The sequence below is a fragment of the Thalassophryne amazonica genome, chromosome 7, assembly GCF_902500255.1.
Source record: "Thalassophryne amazonica chromosome 7, fThaAma1.1, whole genome shotgun sequence".
NCBI lineage: Eukaryota > Metazoa > Chordata > Actinopteri > Batrachoidiformes > Batrachoididae > Thalassophryne > Thalassophryne amazonica.
Window position 1 is genome coordinate 14,296,435 of NC_047109.1, and position 16,583 is coordinate 14,313,017.

A 16,583-nucleotide genomic window follows, 5' to 3' on the forward strand; every position below is an offset into this window, starting at 1 on the left:
ATAAAATGAATACTGATAGAATAACTCTATTAATATCAATTCTGTCATTTGTGCAAAGTTAAGATATAACATATATCTTTTAATGTTGAATAATGCACTAATTCTGAAGTTTTGTAACAAACACAGACAGATCGCAAAGGATTCTGGGTAAAATGTGCCTCCGCTAACACGGATTGGTTGACTCATTCATTCTATGTAAAGCAACACGTTAATGTGAGGTGTGTCATGTGTTGGTGTTTACAGATAAATGCGCTTTTGTAAAATATGCCATTTTTTATTTGTAAAAAAAGGCATTTTCAAAAAAAAAAACAAAGAAGTTGTAATTAGACAACCGTCTGATATAACCGGTGTCACAATAAATAGAACACTGGCAACATCTACTGGTGCCAGTGCGAGTTTTGGCCCCTTTTCAGATGATTTTTCATTTGTTCTAGAATTTTTTGGACCTCACTGAGTTTCAGGTTAATCGCGCGTCCTGCATCGTTTAGTATACATGGAGTAACGAGCTGCATTTAACATCTCACGACCACCTCCTGATCGGCGACCGTATGGTCAGATGAAAATCAAACCTGTTTGATATTCTGGTTGGACGTCGTGAGGGTATCCCGCTGCTGAATCGCTACAAGCATCCAACCTCTCGCACTGTGCCTGTGCAAACACTGCAGACCTGTCTTGTAATTTTTTTTTTTTTAACTTTGATGTCTCCCATCGAGAGTTTTTGTAAATTAAGTTTGAAAAAAAGCTTCTGTTTACGTTTTGCTTCTGGAAACACGAGTCCGACATGTGGTTTTTGAATGTACAATGTGTGTGAGAACATAAATCGTGCGCTCTGAACTTTTACACCGTGCAGTTCTGTGGTACAGTTTGATCTGGAACCAAGTACAGTGATTGAAAATATCAGCCCAGCTTCAGGGCGAATACTGCCATGAACACTACTGGCCAGTAGATGGCAGTAGAGACTGTGAAAACTTGCCAAAACAAAATTCCAGATAATCTGTGTTGCTATGTTTAAGATGCGTGGAATTTAATAAACGCAAACACAATAACAATGTCGATAAACCCAGAGAATATATTCACGGGAGTTTTAGGCACTAGAGTTTAATGCTGTTGTCTGTGGAGCCTGATCAGAGCGTCTCAAATGCATTTCTCATGTCGTAAACATACTGAGATTACCCTATCATACCCATAATGCACTGGGCACAGCATGTCCACACTAAAACCTTAAAAATTTGCTCATTATTTTAAAACTAAAACATATATCTGATATTTTCACTTAATAAAACTTCAGATGTGACGTTAATTTAAATAACTTGTCCGAAATTAGTTTGGTTAAAATTTGAACCATAAATAGTCCGATAATGGTTTTTAAAGTTATCTGAAAAGATAATCCGATAATGAAAACATTATCTTCGGTAATTATCGGTTATCGGATTATCGGAACTGTGCAGACCACTGGTGCTGAATGTGTGATTTATCCCCTGTACTGAACGAGTGTGATTTTTCTTGTACACTGAATGTGTAATTTATTGCTTCCACTGAACGTGTGCATTTTCTCATGCACTGAAAGTGTGATTTTTCTCATGGACACTTTAAGCATTTTTTCTTTCCATGCTTGCAGCCAGTGTGCATACATGTGTGTGTGTGTGTGTGTGTGTGAGGTTTTGTGATGTTCTGGGTGACGTCTCGCCTGCTGGACTACACCTCTGCTTCAGGTCTGCTGCAGGAATCTGCAGAATGTCCGGAATGTGACAGACACAGTCTGGACTCTGCTGCACGGAACAACAGAGCCAGATATGAACCTCTGTAAACGGACTTTAAATCCCACAAAGTGCGTGTCCAAGTCCCATGTCACTGTCAGGACCAGTTTTTTTATAATAACTAGAGCGGCACTCAGACAGCGCAGGCCTCCTTCAGGGCCAGCGGCCTTTTGCTCTGCAATAGTTACTGTGCATTGATTGAATTAAGATGAATCTGAACGTTTGTCCTGATTTGCACTAAATCCAACCCTTTCATACATTTTATCAGTGCACCTTAAGGTTTTCATAAAGATCCATATTTAGTGAGAAATGATTCAAAAAGGAATGAAAAATTATGCTTTTCTATTCTAATATATCTTCGCCTCATGATCGTCCAAGTTTCCCCAAAATCAGCCTGATAGTTTTTGTTCAGTCCTGTCAACACACGGACAGACATGTGTTTACCAGACTACGGATCCAGATCGGACCAAAGGTATTTGGACATCAAGTGATGTTTTTGTGGTTAAAAGTGCAGCAGACTGACTTCAATTCAACACCGATATCAAGTGGAGCAGCACATTTACTGTGTGTGCAGTTTGTATGCCATTCCCAGTTTAAAATATCAATTGTTATAATTATATAACTTCTTCATCAGTTGAGTCTTGTCCAGTTGCTCATTATTTAATTAATTTACAGTTGAGCAGATTATGTTGGTAAAATATTTTACCATGAATTGTCTACCTGAAAAACTACATTTTTGAAGAGAGACAAATAGTCTTTTTGCAAAGTTTTGGCCCTGTGTGTCAACAAACCAAATATTAAACAAACTAAAAAAAAATGGATGGAGCATGCACTTGATGTGGTGCCATGTGAAACCAGCCCGTGCCCCCTGACCTCACCTGACCTGGCTTCACCTGTCCACATGAAGAGGTATCAAAAACATTCAGAAATGCCAAAGTTTTAATGCAGTCAAATCAGTGCAAAGTTAGATTTTTGCAAACACTTTTTTTTAATAACCCGTCACAGCCACGTTTCCACAGCATCCACAAAAGCTGTGAGGATGCAGTAAGAACCTGTACAGTGTGGGCCTGGAGGACATGGTCAAATTTTGGACCGGTTAAAAAATACGCAGCGAGGACATGGTTGAATCAGGATGCAGTAAGAACTAAATAATGGCATTGTAATGATGGAATTGACATATTAACAATGTAACACCTCTGTCGCACCTTGACGATTTAGCCAGCATATACCAAGGGTGTTAAAAATGCTGGTGTACATCTAATAAGTTATGGGTAAGTTTTGTATAAGTTAAGAGCACGTTGAAGCACAGTGATATACATCGTAATACGGCGTGTACCTTGAAAATTTTGGGTATGCACAATATTTTTGACGCATGACAGCGTATGTCTGATACATCCCGCATACGCGGGACATAATTTGTAGGTAACTTATGCAATTGTTGACACACATTTCGTGTAATTTACTCATAAGTCGAAATACATCCATTGATGCTGTCCACTGATTGGCTAAACAACTGAAAGCTGCAGACCTCATGTGAATAATTCAGAATGTTTCAAATATTAAAACCATTCACACACAGAGTAAATATAGAGTCTTAATCTGACCTGTTCGTTTCAGTCCGATTCATCATCACAGCCTGATGAAAATGTATCCACATAAAGCGTCCTGATTTTGGAAAATGATGTCTGAAAATACTTTAATTCCTTGTTGTGGCTGAAGAAACGTAGTATTTTTAAGAAGTCCCTCTGTGTTTGTCAGCTCCCGGTGCATTTCTTAGCCTGAACCAGAGAATGCTGGTGCTTTGTGCTACAACAAGAAAATTAGCTTTACAGAAGTTCATTTACATCAGCATTTATCAGAGACATCAGTCAATTCTTCAGCATTCTGCACGCCGTGAAAATAAATACCATGATCCACCAAGACAAAAATTAAATAAAATTAAATAAAAAAACGATGTTAAATTACTCTGTTTTGCCTCTATGTGCAGGGGAGAGGCCGAGCGATAGCATACACATGCTCCATGATTTAACGGTTCAGACCTGTACCATAACGTGCAGTACTGACCTAGACGGCTAGGTGGAAATGGGGCTGTCAGCATATGCTGGCTAAATCTTCATGGTGTGACAGCTGCATAAATTATTTGATGTATCCAGCGTATTCTGCGCATTTTTCATACGCTGGCTAAATTGTCAAGGTGTGACAGGGCTCTAAGGAAACCTAGTAGGGACACTTATACTATGTGTGGCATGGACAGTCTCACATAGCAGCAGCTTGTAAACTTCTTTGTGAATGAAATGTGCCGTCACTGTCTGGGGCTGAAACACGGGGGGGGGCATCCTCCGCCACCTACTCATTCAAATCGATGTTTAGTTCTAAGACCGCACAAACAGAGCATATTTAAATACGTGTTTTAAAAGAGACGGGTGCGCTGAGTAGGACAGCTGTTTTTCTATGTGTGGACACAAGAAAACTTGCAGAACAAATGAAAAGGTGCAGCACAGGATGTGATTGTTCATAGAAAGAACGTTGTGAGAACAAATTGCATAAGGTGTGTCCTTGATCGTGCACATGGATGATGTGAGATGATGAGAGAAAATGGCAGTAATCAGGATGTAATCAGGATGAAGTATGGATGTGAAAATGCCACATTTTCCTTTGGGACCATGTCCCTGGGGCCTTAACATTTATTCAGTTATCTCTGTCGTCTCCTGTTATTCCACACGTCCAGCAGGGGGCGGATTGGTGCACGGAAACATGAGCTTGTGTTGGTGGTCACAGACATACTGTCTGTCTGTCTCTCCCTCTCTTTTTCCTCAGCTGTGTTTCTCCAAACATTTTATTTACGTGTCCTGAATTAGCCTGGCAGGCGCGGCCGTGCCTGTGTGCACTTTGTGATCAGGGTTACGCTGACACAGCAGAGCACACAGACATCTCAGGCTAAACACACGCCTTTAGGTCCTCAAAATGAGGCAGCAGTCACCAGATGGATGATGTTCAGGCTGAAGGACAGAAACGGTTCCTATCTCTTGTGGGAGGTTCATATCTCTTGTTCATAACTCCTTGTGGGAGGAGTCGTCCAGCCCCTCGTCGGAATTCCTTTGTCTGAGAAGTTGCTGAGAGACTGGCGCTTTGTTTGATCAAAGTTTTTTCTAAACCTGTGAGACACATCGAAGTGGACACGGTTCGAAAAAGTACGCTGGTTTTCAGTGAAAATTTTAACGGCTGATGAGAGATTTTGAGGTGATACTGTCGCTTTAAGGACTTCCCACGGTGCGAGACGTCGCGCAGCACTCTCAGGCGCCGTCGTCAGCCTGTTTCAAGCTGAAAACCTCCACATTTCAGGCTCTATTGATCTAGGACGTCGTGAGAGAACAGAGAAGTTTCAGAAGAAGTTGATTTCAGCATTTTAGCCGGATATTCCACTGTTAAAGGAGATTTTTTTTAATGAAAGATGTGCGGACGGATTGCAGCGTCGGCTCGCAGCCGCCGCGACGCTCCGCCACAGGAAAAACACCTCTGTTGGAAGCCTTAAGGACAAGTTGGAACATGTCCAGCTGTTAAACAATTTCTCATATACTCACTCCACTGAAAGCCATCAAAAGCCGCCTGGATTTTACAAATGGTTATCAACACGGAGGTGTTTTTCCTGTGACGACGGCGCCTGAGAGCGCTGCGCGACGTCTCGCACCGTGGGAAGTCCTTAAAGCGACAGTATCACCTCAAAATCTCTCATCAGCCGTTAAAATTTTCACTGAAAACCAGCTTAATTTTTCGAACCGTGTCCACTTCGATGTGTCTCACAGGTTTAGAAAAAATTTTGATCAAAGCGCCAGTCTCTCAGCAACTTCTCAGACAAAGGAATTCCGAGGAGGGGCTGGACGACTCCTCCCACAAGGAGTGCTCACAGGCGAATGACGTCACCAACAGGCGTGGAAAAACTCATGCATGCGCACGAGGGTTCAAGCATGTCTGACGTAAAAACATATGAATGAAATCCATATAGTTTTTGAAAAAAATAAAAAGGACCTATACTTTATTGATAGACCTCGTACTTGTGTATTGTTGTTGTCATTTTGGCTGCTCCTGTTGGTTCCCTGTCGCGACAACAGATACCACCTATCCGCATTGATATGTGCCACAAGTTTTACACCAAATGCCCTTCCTGACGCAAATCCAGTCTCACCTGGAGAAACACGCATACTTGTGTGTATTATTTCAATATATTGCGCTGGGCCTGCTGTGGTGCCCGTGAACAAACAGGAGCAGCAACAAGGCACCCAGCATACTTTAAGTATAATCTATGAAGTACAGATCTGATAAGCTAATTTTAAAGTGTACTATTATTTTTAGTTTAAAAGCGGTACACTGCTCGTAAACGTGGATAAACCTCTTTTTTGTCAGGGGTGGAATCGTGAACTTTGACCTTACGGGAGATGTTGCAGGTCTGCAGTTCCTTTACTGGTCATCTGGGTTCTTTTCAGACTGTTACATGAATCTTGTTGACATTTTGATGGCAGTCACTCCTAAAAAGATACTGGAGAAGATTCTCACTAATAGCTGCAATTTCTAATCGAATTAAACTAATTGCTGAGATTATTGTTTAAACAATAAAGTTGCTTGACTATTTTCACAAAGGCGCAAAAATGTGTTTTGTGTTTTCGCTTATCTTTAATAAAATTTTGCTCAGTGACAGTTCTGCCAAAAGTGCAGGAATTGAGAAAATGAAGGAGTTCCTCTGGGTCATGTTTGTGTTCCGACGGTCCTCCACAGCCCCGTAACGTGTTACCCACAGACGCGCCACAGGAATTCAGCCCTCCGCTTTCTCCGGGAAGGGCGGGTGCTTTCTGATTGGTTAGGAAGAGGGTTTGGCTTTGATGACAGGACGTGCTCCGGCTCTGCTTTCCATCACTTTGTCCCGCTTTGATGAGGGATCAGTTCCAGCAGCTCATGTTCAACGTTTGTAGAGGTTTTCAAAGCCAAATGCGGAGCAGAGCTTCTTGTTCAGATCCCAGACAGTGCCGCCAGTCGCGGAGGTTTGTGTGGACCTCCAGGCCACAGAGGTCTCAGACAGATAATCTGAAAAGGAAACTGCCATAAACCGCTTCCCTCAGTCCGACTGGATAAGGACGGATTCTAACTGCAGGTCCCAGACAGCCAGACAAGGACCCGCTCTGGATCTGGTTACAGCTTCCTTCAAACCTGCTCTGGAACTGGAAGAAATTCTTCTTGTGGTTCTGAACCGTCCACAGCTTTTATGATTTTTCTCCAGATATAATAAACAAGGAAAATCAGATTCCTGACCAGAACCACTTCCTCTCCTCCAATCAGGTGCTGGGTTTTACACATTATACCCGCTCAGGGACATGTTTCTGCCTGGCTGATCCACCACGAGCCTTTAGCACACCTCATGTCTGATTAATACCAATAACAATAATAATAATAATAATAATGATAATAATGATAATAATAATAATAATAATAATAATAATAATAATAATAATAATCCTCAAACTATGCTGGACTGGATCGTCCACTCACTCCAGTTTCCGTTATTTGAAATCATTAATTAATAATTAGTAATGCACATTGAAAAGTGGGTCATTTTTAACATTGTGGAGATCTGTGTCTGCTGATATGTCAGACTGAATTTCACTGTGTCCTGATTTGGATCTGTCTCTGGAGACTCTCTTTAATGCCTCCACGGACACATAGTGAGACATGGATGAGGGGACGAGTGAGAGTCTGTGACCACCCAGGACAGGACACCCGTCCTTTATAGTTTATTTCCCAAAACAAGGCCGACACCCATTTCCAGCTGAGTGGACAGAGACGCTGCAGATGATGTGTCCAAGGACTCAGACGGGTAGCCTGAAGCATGAACCGGGACTCGAACCCCAGTCTGGGAATTGGTAAAGCTGCAGCATTGGTCTGTGTAACCACACAGAGAAGAATTCAGGGTCGGACTGGGAACAAATTTCGGCCCTGGCATTTTTCCTCTGGACCAGCCCACTATTGGCCCGACGAATCCACCCCCAAACACGCACACCCACCTGTCCATACCGAACCCCCAATGAACAAATACTATACACCTAAACACCATGAACACACACCTAAACACACACTTTCACTGTCATTTCACCTTGATCATAGTACAAAACACGGACCCGGCGTCACGATGGGGCGTCCTGATAACATTAAAGGCAATTACATATTTTGACAAAATTACAAGTTTAAATGACTATATATATATATATATATATATATATATATATATATATATATAAACATCATGAGGTTCATGTCACAGAAATCCTACTTTACAATCACACTGCAATCATTGTTAAATTATTTCCTTTTGCATTTTTAATAAACATTTGTATTTATTTAGTGTTTGTTTTTCTGGTTGAAATAAGATAAATAATCTACCAGACTTCAAAAAATATACACGTTTCCATGTTATTTTATTTGTCTAAAAATAAATGTCTGAGGTTCCTTATGTTAAACAAGAAATTATCTAATCTGAAATAACAGGTGGTTTTAATTTACAGATGAAAGGTTTCTAAAGAACCATTTATTGATTTATTTACCTGTTTTAATTACAGGTGTTCTAAACTTTTTTTTTAACAGTAATCAGAAATTTTGAGGTAACAACAACAAAAAAACATTTCCAATGATTTTTCTTCAGAAAACTGCTCTATAAATGAGCAGTCCTGTCACACGTTAATGTTTTGTACAGATCAGTGGTTGCTGCACCAATCGGATTGGTCCAATCCATTTTGTAGAGATCAGTGGTTTCTGCCACGAGTCTTCCGTGTTTTGGCCCGACGCGTCGTTCCTATTGGACAATGCCAAGGTACGTCACAGCTCAGAGTGTCGAAAGTTGGTGCACCTCATCTTGACAGAACACCGGCTCTGTGTGGTATGTAGGAGATCACTTGACCGAGGGTCTATACGTTCAAATAATAATAAAAAAAAAATACTTTCATCACTCTTCACTCTTAGTCAGTCTCTTACAACGGTGCAGCGTAAATACACGAGCTTTCCAGGAGCGCACGTCTCCTCCGGTGCGCACTTTTTTTGGGGGGGGGGGGCGACCCCGCCCCCTGTATATATATATATATATATATATATATATATATATATATATATATATATATATATATATATATATATATATATATATATATATATATATATATATATATATATATATATATATATATTTGTTTTTTTTTTTTTTGTTTTTTTGTTTTTTTTTTTTGTTTTTTTTTTTCTGGCGCCGGGTATGACATAACGGAAGCAAAAGCACACAAGCGGAAAAAAGGTTTTTGTGTCTCCAAAGTGTGTGTGTGAGTGAGAGAGAGAGAGAGAGAGAGAGAGAGAGAGAGAGAGAGAGAGAGAGAGAGAGAGAGAGAGAGAGAGAGAGAGAGGTAATGTGTAACCACTGCTAGGATTCACACAGCAGCAAATTAAGGAGCTGAAGTCCGTAGCTGTTGCATTTAAAGACTAACAAAAGTAAAGCACAGTTAATTAAGATAAAAGAAACGATTCCAACCTTGTATCAGTAGAAGAGCGGAGAGAAGTCCAGGCGCCGGGGACTCAATTCATTCACAGGGGCGAGAGCGGCAACCTGCTCTTCCTGCAATCTGATTGGCCACCCTGTATGCTTCTCCATTGTCATCGGCTGTTGGTGATGTCAATCATTGTGCTCGATGTAAGTCTCTGTTGTGTGATCAAACGGAAACAAAACTGAAACCTAGAATAAGACTGTAGCTTTGCAGCTGTGCCGATTAAATGCTGTAGCTTCACCGATCACGGATTTTCCTCATGTTGACAGCAGCGCGCGGTTCGAGAACACTGTATATTTCCATAATCTCTATAAATATGGGATGGCCGGCCCACGCACGTCTAAACGTGCAGCGGCCCACCGGGCAAATGCCCAAAATCACAGATTACCTGTTGGGAAGGTGTAGTGACACGGACCCACAACAGGGGGCGTTAATGAACGGACAATGGATAAGCCAAAAAGTAACAATTTAATGTTGTGAATCGCACAACGAATTACAGACAATAACAATATTGTGGATTGTCAATTATACACAGTGGGCAGGCTTGAAGATAGAAGACGGCTGGCGAGAGAAGAGCCGGATCCCACACAGCTTCCACCACCAACGGATCTGAAGAACACCGGAGCCGCCAAACCCTGCGCCCCAGGTGGCCACTGTCTTCAGCAGTCAGACCCGGTACTGCTGGCAGAAACAGAAACAGTTAGTGGTGGGTGTGTGAATCCTCCAGGAGGGAAAACCTCCACCTCCAATCACACACTCGTGCAGCTCCTGTCTAACCACTTATCTGGTTGGGGTGTGAAGCGAAGCCGTCGCTGATCACACCAAACGCCAATCCCACAGATAAGGCAAACACCACAGGAAAACGGCTGCAAAAGAAGTTCAGACTATTACACAATGTTTTGTTCAGCAGAGAAAATTACCTGAATGGTAGCTGATTTCTCGGCAGGGAGGTGGAGTTGCAGTCCGGCTTTTATGGAGGATGAAGGTGATGAGTGACAGCTGGTGTTGATGATGTGTGACAGCTGTCACTCCAGTGGTTCCGACGCCCTCTCGTGTTTGAAGCCCGCACTCCAAGCAGGGCGCCATCTGGTGGTGGTGGGCCAGCAGTACCTCCTCTTCAGCGGCCCACACAACATTACCAGTCCAAGCCTGGAAGAATTTGTTAAATTTCAGCTACAGTTTGCCAAAAGGCACATGGGAGACTCGAGCCTAGATTTTATCTGTTTTGTTGTTTGTTTGTTTGGCCAACACCTGCCGCGAGAGGGATCGAATGTTTGTTTTCTTGTTCTCTGTTCTTCTGGAGGTGCAGCAGACAGATGCTGCATCAGCCACAGAAGCCTATAATTCCTTCAGAGTGTTCTGGGTGTTTTGGTGGCTTCCCACACTTGTCTTTGACTTGCACGGTGACTGAGTACTCCACACAGATTTAACAAACAGGACCATACTGTTTGTATTTTTTCATGTGTTCATTCTCTTACTGGTCTAAAGAAAACTGGCTGTGAAAGTGATGATTGAAAATAATCCTTATATTTAGTTTTTTTAATTACTTGTGGGTGTTTTTGTCACACACGTAACTATTTTAAAATTCAGTTTGGCATCTTTGTGCTTAAAAATGATGGCGGTCTTGTTTCTTTTCTGTGGTTTAAGGTTGGCTTGTGTTCTGTGGTACTTTTAGCAGGTCACCAGACCTCAGCAAGAGTTCTAAACTGCAGAACTCTGAGGACAATAAATAACCTCACGGCTTGGGTTTAAAAAAAAGAAAACCACGGGAAAGTTCCATCCAAATGTCAAAAACAGGAAGAGCAGTCCTGCAGAGTCTTGATCCCGGCCCTGCAGCTTCCTGCCCGAGGGTTCCTCTGCAGTTCCTGTGTTTGAGGCCTGATTTATCTGAAACCGAGGCAGCTCTTCCTGAACTTATCCGCTCTTTACGTGCTGCTTGAATATGACTCGTAGAAAACGCTGAAGTCCTGCAGGTGTGAAAATCTGTGAAAACACAAACAGGGAAAAGGGGAGTTCCTGTCAGTGGTCCAAACTCAAACGCTAATGTCGCTACTGACTTCAACGTTTTACACACGGCAGCAAAAAAAAACAAAAAACAAAACAAAAAACAAAAGGGCAAATACCTATATATATATATATATATATATATATATATATATATATATATATATATATATATATATATACACACACACACACACACACACTTAATGGTGTTTTTGATAACGTGAGTTGAAATAATATGAAGACGCTTTTTTTTTTAAACAAAGATCAAAACATTACAAACTATAACATTACAACCACACTATTTTTAAGATCTCTGATTGCACAAAATAAAATACAGTAACATTATTTTAAGGCATATACAGGACAAATACTTTGTACAACATTTTATATAGATAATACAAAAAATGCTTTTTACTATATCCTGTACTGAGGTTGTGCAATAAATGAATAAATAAAAGCTCCCAAAACAATTTATTAATAATTTATTGAACCATATTTGCTCTTTTTAATCTAATTTCTATTTGACATTTTATGAACGGTTTTATTCTGTGAATTACGTTAAGCATTTTGTAATTTTTTTCTGCTTAAAGTGTGATATAAATAAATGTATTATTATTATTTCATGTATTATTATTATGTGTTTTTTCTAAAGACATACTGTTTTCTGATTTCATGAAGTGGTGCTGAACTGTGGTTCATGAACTGTTGATGAAGTTTGTTGCTTATCTGCAGTATTACGGTGAAAGAACAAAGTAAAGTTCATAAAGTTGTTGTAAGAAATATGCCATAGTAATGTAATTTCTGGGCGTGTCGTGGGCTGGCAGGTGTCTGCACTCTGCGTGGGTGGGTCTGTTTAATCCTGTCTGGATCCGGTCCTGTGGCGGTCATTTGCTTTTTTACGGTGCACATTAAAGCTTTTTTATTTCATTGTAAATGCCCACAAAAAAGACACGCCCTGAAAACTAAATACAATCCACACATTGTGCAAGACGAAAAAAAACTTTGAGCGTAAGAAGATGAGAAGCGGCACAGAGTTTGATTTTATGCTGTCTGGATGGTTTTCTGGCTCCGGCTGCAATGTGAAGATGATTTTACAGATCCTGGAAGCTTTGTGCCGACACGCTGCAGCTGTTCGCTTTCATGAGGTCTGGAGACGGTCCCAGAACTTTGGTTTTTCCGAGGGTTAGACCTCAGGAGCATTTCTCTTTTCTGCTGCTTTTTCCAGCATGTAAAATAAAAATTACAGATTGTGAGCTTGGGAGTAAATGTTCGTTTTAGCACAAAATGTTTGGTCATTTTTAGAAATGATCATCCAGTTTTCTTGTCATTATTGAGATGAGAAATTTTATCTGCATATTGTTAGCAGCAATGCCAAAACCGTACAGAGTAATTTCATGGATTTCAATAAGACAGAAATCTGCAGATACCTGAAATAAATTCATGTACAGTCCAAAGAATGTAACACACTGTAACAATTTAAGACTGAATGGACAAGGAGTGAGATCCAGGATTCCGTTTCAAATTTTGTGATTTTTCAGACACCTTATTTTCACCCTCTGGGGTTCATGGACGCACCAACATGTCCAGGTCTGTTTTTTATCCTATATCTAGTAATAAAGTAGCGACTCAGTGTGACAGAGACGCTGTTCGACCACTTCCTGAAACAACAGAGTGTGAGCTCTTGTCTCAATCTCTGCTGTTGAAGATCTTTGATTCACAGCCAATCCGAGAGGCTGGAGAAGGTCACATGGGTCTGTCTGCCCCCTTGCTCTCCAACATGAGTGCAGCCCAACAGTCCCACCCCCACCCCCCGCCCCACCTCAACCACCAAACTCAGCAAATGTACATTTTTGTGATGGACTTCCAAGTTTGCATCACTGATATTCCTGGACGTTTATTTATCCACTAAAGACTCAAGACATCGAGCTGGAACTTCTGACTGCTTTTATTTTACAACTGTGCTCTTGAATGCAGAGGTGGGATGAAGTCACTGTCAAGTCATTCTCAAGTCATCAATCTGCAAGTCCCAAGTCAAGTCTCAAGTCAACTTGCAAACAATTGGTAGTCATTCTGACTTGAGACTTGACTTGGGACTTGCTGATTCATGACTTGAGAATGACGATGGTGACTTCCTCCCACCTCTGCTTGAATGTACTGGGTCTCCACCATACATGGAGCTGCTGTGCTACATGGCACATTTTTTAATTCATAAAATGATTTAAAATATTTTTTTTCTTATATTACACTACTTTTGTGACCCAAAGTTAATTCAAAATGCTGCAGCTAGAGTACTGACAGGGACTAGAAGGAGAGAGCATATCTCACCCATATTGGCCTCTCTTCATTGGCTCCCTGTTAATTCCAGAATAGATTTTAAAATTCTTCTTCTTACTTATAAGGTTTTGAATAATCAGGTCCCATCTTATCTTAGGGACCTCATAGTACCATATCACCACAATAGAGTGCTTCGCTCTCAGACTGCAGGCTTACTTGTAGTTCCTAGGGTTTGTAAGAGTAGAATGGGAGGCAGAGCCTTCAGCTTTCAGGCTCCTCTCCTGTAGAACCAGCTCCCAATTCGGATCAGGGAGACAGACACCCTCTCTACTTTTAAGATTAGGCTTAAAACTTTCCTTTTTGAAAAAGCTTATAGTTAGGGCTGGATCAGGTGACCCTGAACCATCCCTTAGTTATGCTGCTATAGACTTAGACTGCTGGGGGGTTCCCATAATGCACTGAGTGTTTCTTTCTCTTTTTGCTCTGTATGCACCACTCTGCATTTAATCATTGGTGATTGATCTCTGCTCTCTTCCACAGCATGTCTGTTTCCTGGTTCTCTCCCTCAGCCCCAACCAGTCCCAGCAGAAGACTGCCCCTCCCTGAGCCTGGTTCTGCTGGAGGTTTCTTCCTGTTAAAAGGGAGTTTTTCCTTCCCACTGTCGCCAAGTGCTTGCTCATAGGGGGTCGTTTTGACCGTTGGGGTTTTTCTGTAATTATTGTATGGCTTTTGCCTTACAATATAATGCGCCTTGGGGCAACTGTTTGTTGTGATTTGGCGCTTTATAAATAAAATTGATTTGATTTGATTTAAAATTGTATATTCACGAAATTTCAATAATTTCTAAAAACTCTTTGTCTATATAGTGTTATAGACAGTTATCTGTCACATATTCAGAAAGCTGGGATTGTTCTGAACAGTTTGATATGCAACACAGTCATTATACTTAACCAAAGTACCTTAAAACAGGTTTTATTGAAAGTATGGTAAAATTAAGAAAATGCCTTAAAACCCCATATTATAATTTGTCAAAATAAAGATACCTTGAATTAGAAGTAGAAAATATTTATAGTGAATGTCCAATGATGTATAACTACAACAAGAGATCTTTCTTGAAGGACTTGTACCTCCTGCCAGATTTGTGGAGACATTTGCATCCTCTTGGTTCTGACCCAGAAAAAGTAGGTGAAGGTCAGTGCCCTCTGATCTTGCATGAGAGGGTTGTGAGATTAACAGATCCCTGTGGAGTGAAGGCCAGGCTCCAGATAGACATGTGTTCAGTTCCTCACATCATAGTTTGAAGAACCTCTAAATGTCATGTTGGATTTCTAATGCTCAACTGTTGCTGTTTTATTACAGATCTGACTCATCAAAACTACAGGTGTTTCAAAGTTTTTCATTTTCACTGTTTCTTTTACAAAAAGGACAACAACAAAACAAAAAAGTATTTTCAAAATGTTTTCACTTCAAAGTGTTTTCATCAGCTGGTTTTGAAATAATCTACTTGGGTTTGCACACCGTGTCAGTCATCTGATCCAATTCTAGTCCCTTGTATTGATACTGAGGTGATGGGTTTGCAGACCGTGTCGTCTGATCCAGTTCTAGGCCCTCGTTTTGACACCGAGGTGATGGGTTTGCACACCGTGTCAGTCGTCTGATCCAGTTCTAGGCCCTCGTTTTGACACTGAGGTGATGGGTTTGCACACCGTGTCAGTCGTCTGATCCAGTTCTAGGCCCTCGTTTGGACACTGAGGTGATGGGTTTGCACACCGTGTCAGTCGTCTGATCCAGTTCTAGGCCCTCGTTTTGACACTGAGGTGATGGGTTTGCACACCGTGTCAGTCGTCTGATCCAGTTCTAGTCCCTCGTTTTGACACCGAGGTGATGGGTTTGCAGATGGTGTCAGTCGTCTGATCCAGTTCTAGTCCCTTGTTTTGACACCGAGATGATGGGTTTGCAGATGGTGTCAGTCGTCTGATCCATTTCTAGGCCCTCGTTTTGATACTGAGGTGATGGGTTTGCAGATGGTGTCAGTCGTCTGATCCAGTTCTAGTCCCTTGTTTTGACACCGAGGTGATGGGTTTGCAGATGGTGTCAGTCGTCTGATCCAGTTCTAGTCCCTTGTTTTGACACCGAGGTGATGGGTTTGCAGATGGTGTCAGTCCTCTGATCCAGTTCTAGACCCTCGTTTTGACACCGAGGTGATGGGTTTGCACACCGTGTCAGTCGTCTGATCCAGTTCTAGTCCCTCATTTTGACACCGAGGTGATGGGTTTGCAGAGGGTGTCAGTCGTCTGATCCAGTTCTAGTCCCTTGTTTTGACACCGAGGTGATGGGTTTGCAGATGGTGTCAGTCGTCTGATCCAGTTCTAGACCCTCGTTTTGACACCGAGTTGATGGGTTTGCACACCGTGTCAGTCGCCTGATCCAGTTCTAGTCCCTCATTTTGACACTGAGGTGATGGGTTTGCACACCGTGTCAGTCGCCTGATCCAGTTCTAGTCCCTCATTTTGACACTGAGGTGATGGGTTTGCAGATGGTGTCAGTCGTCTGATCCAGTTCTAGTCCCTTGTTTTGACACCGAGGTGATGGGTTTGCAGATGGTGTCAGTCGTCTGATCCATTTCTAGGCCCTCGTTTTGATACTGAGGTGATGGGTTTGCAGACTGTGTCCGTTCTCTGATCTGGCCCGCTATATGTTTGCAGAGGTGAAGGATTACGAGCCGGCCTACGGCTCCAAAGTGCGAGAGAACACCTGTATGGAGAGCATGAAGGACAATGTGCTGAGAGACAGAGGACGACCAGAGATCCCCGACAGCTGGCTCAGACACCCGGTGAGACTCACCACAGCTGATCAGCAGCATGACCACAACACCCACGGCACAAATACACTTTAATTAGAGCAAAAAGACTGAGTTTGTTGTTTATAGGGGTTCAGTCCCCTGTTGGATTTTATTCCCAAAGTACGGTGGCCCTGA

General features: G+C 41.7%; 1 protein-coding gene across 1 annotated transcript in view; it reads left to right on the forward strand.

Moving 5' to 3' along the window:
- Positions 1-16,583, forward strand: part of LOC117513644 (TGF-beta receptor type-2-like) — an 85,038-nt gene that overhangs the window by 65,649 nt on the left and 2,806 nt on the right. The window contains exon 9 of the mRNA XM_034173877.1: positions 16,312-16,439. Within this exon, the coding sequence (XP_034029768.1) occupies positions 16,312-16,439 (128 nt within the window). The remainder of the gene's footprint in view (positions 1-16,311; positions 16,440-16,583) is intronic.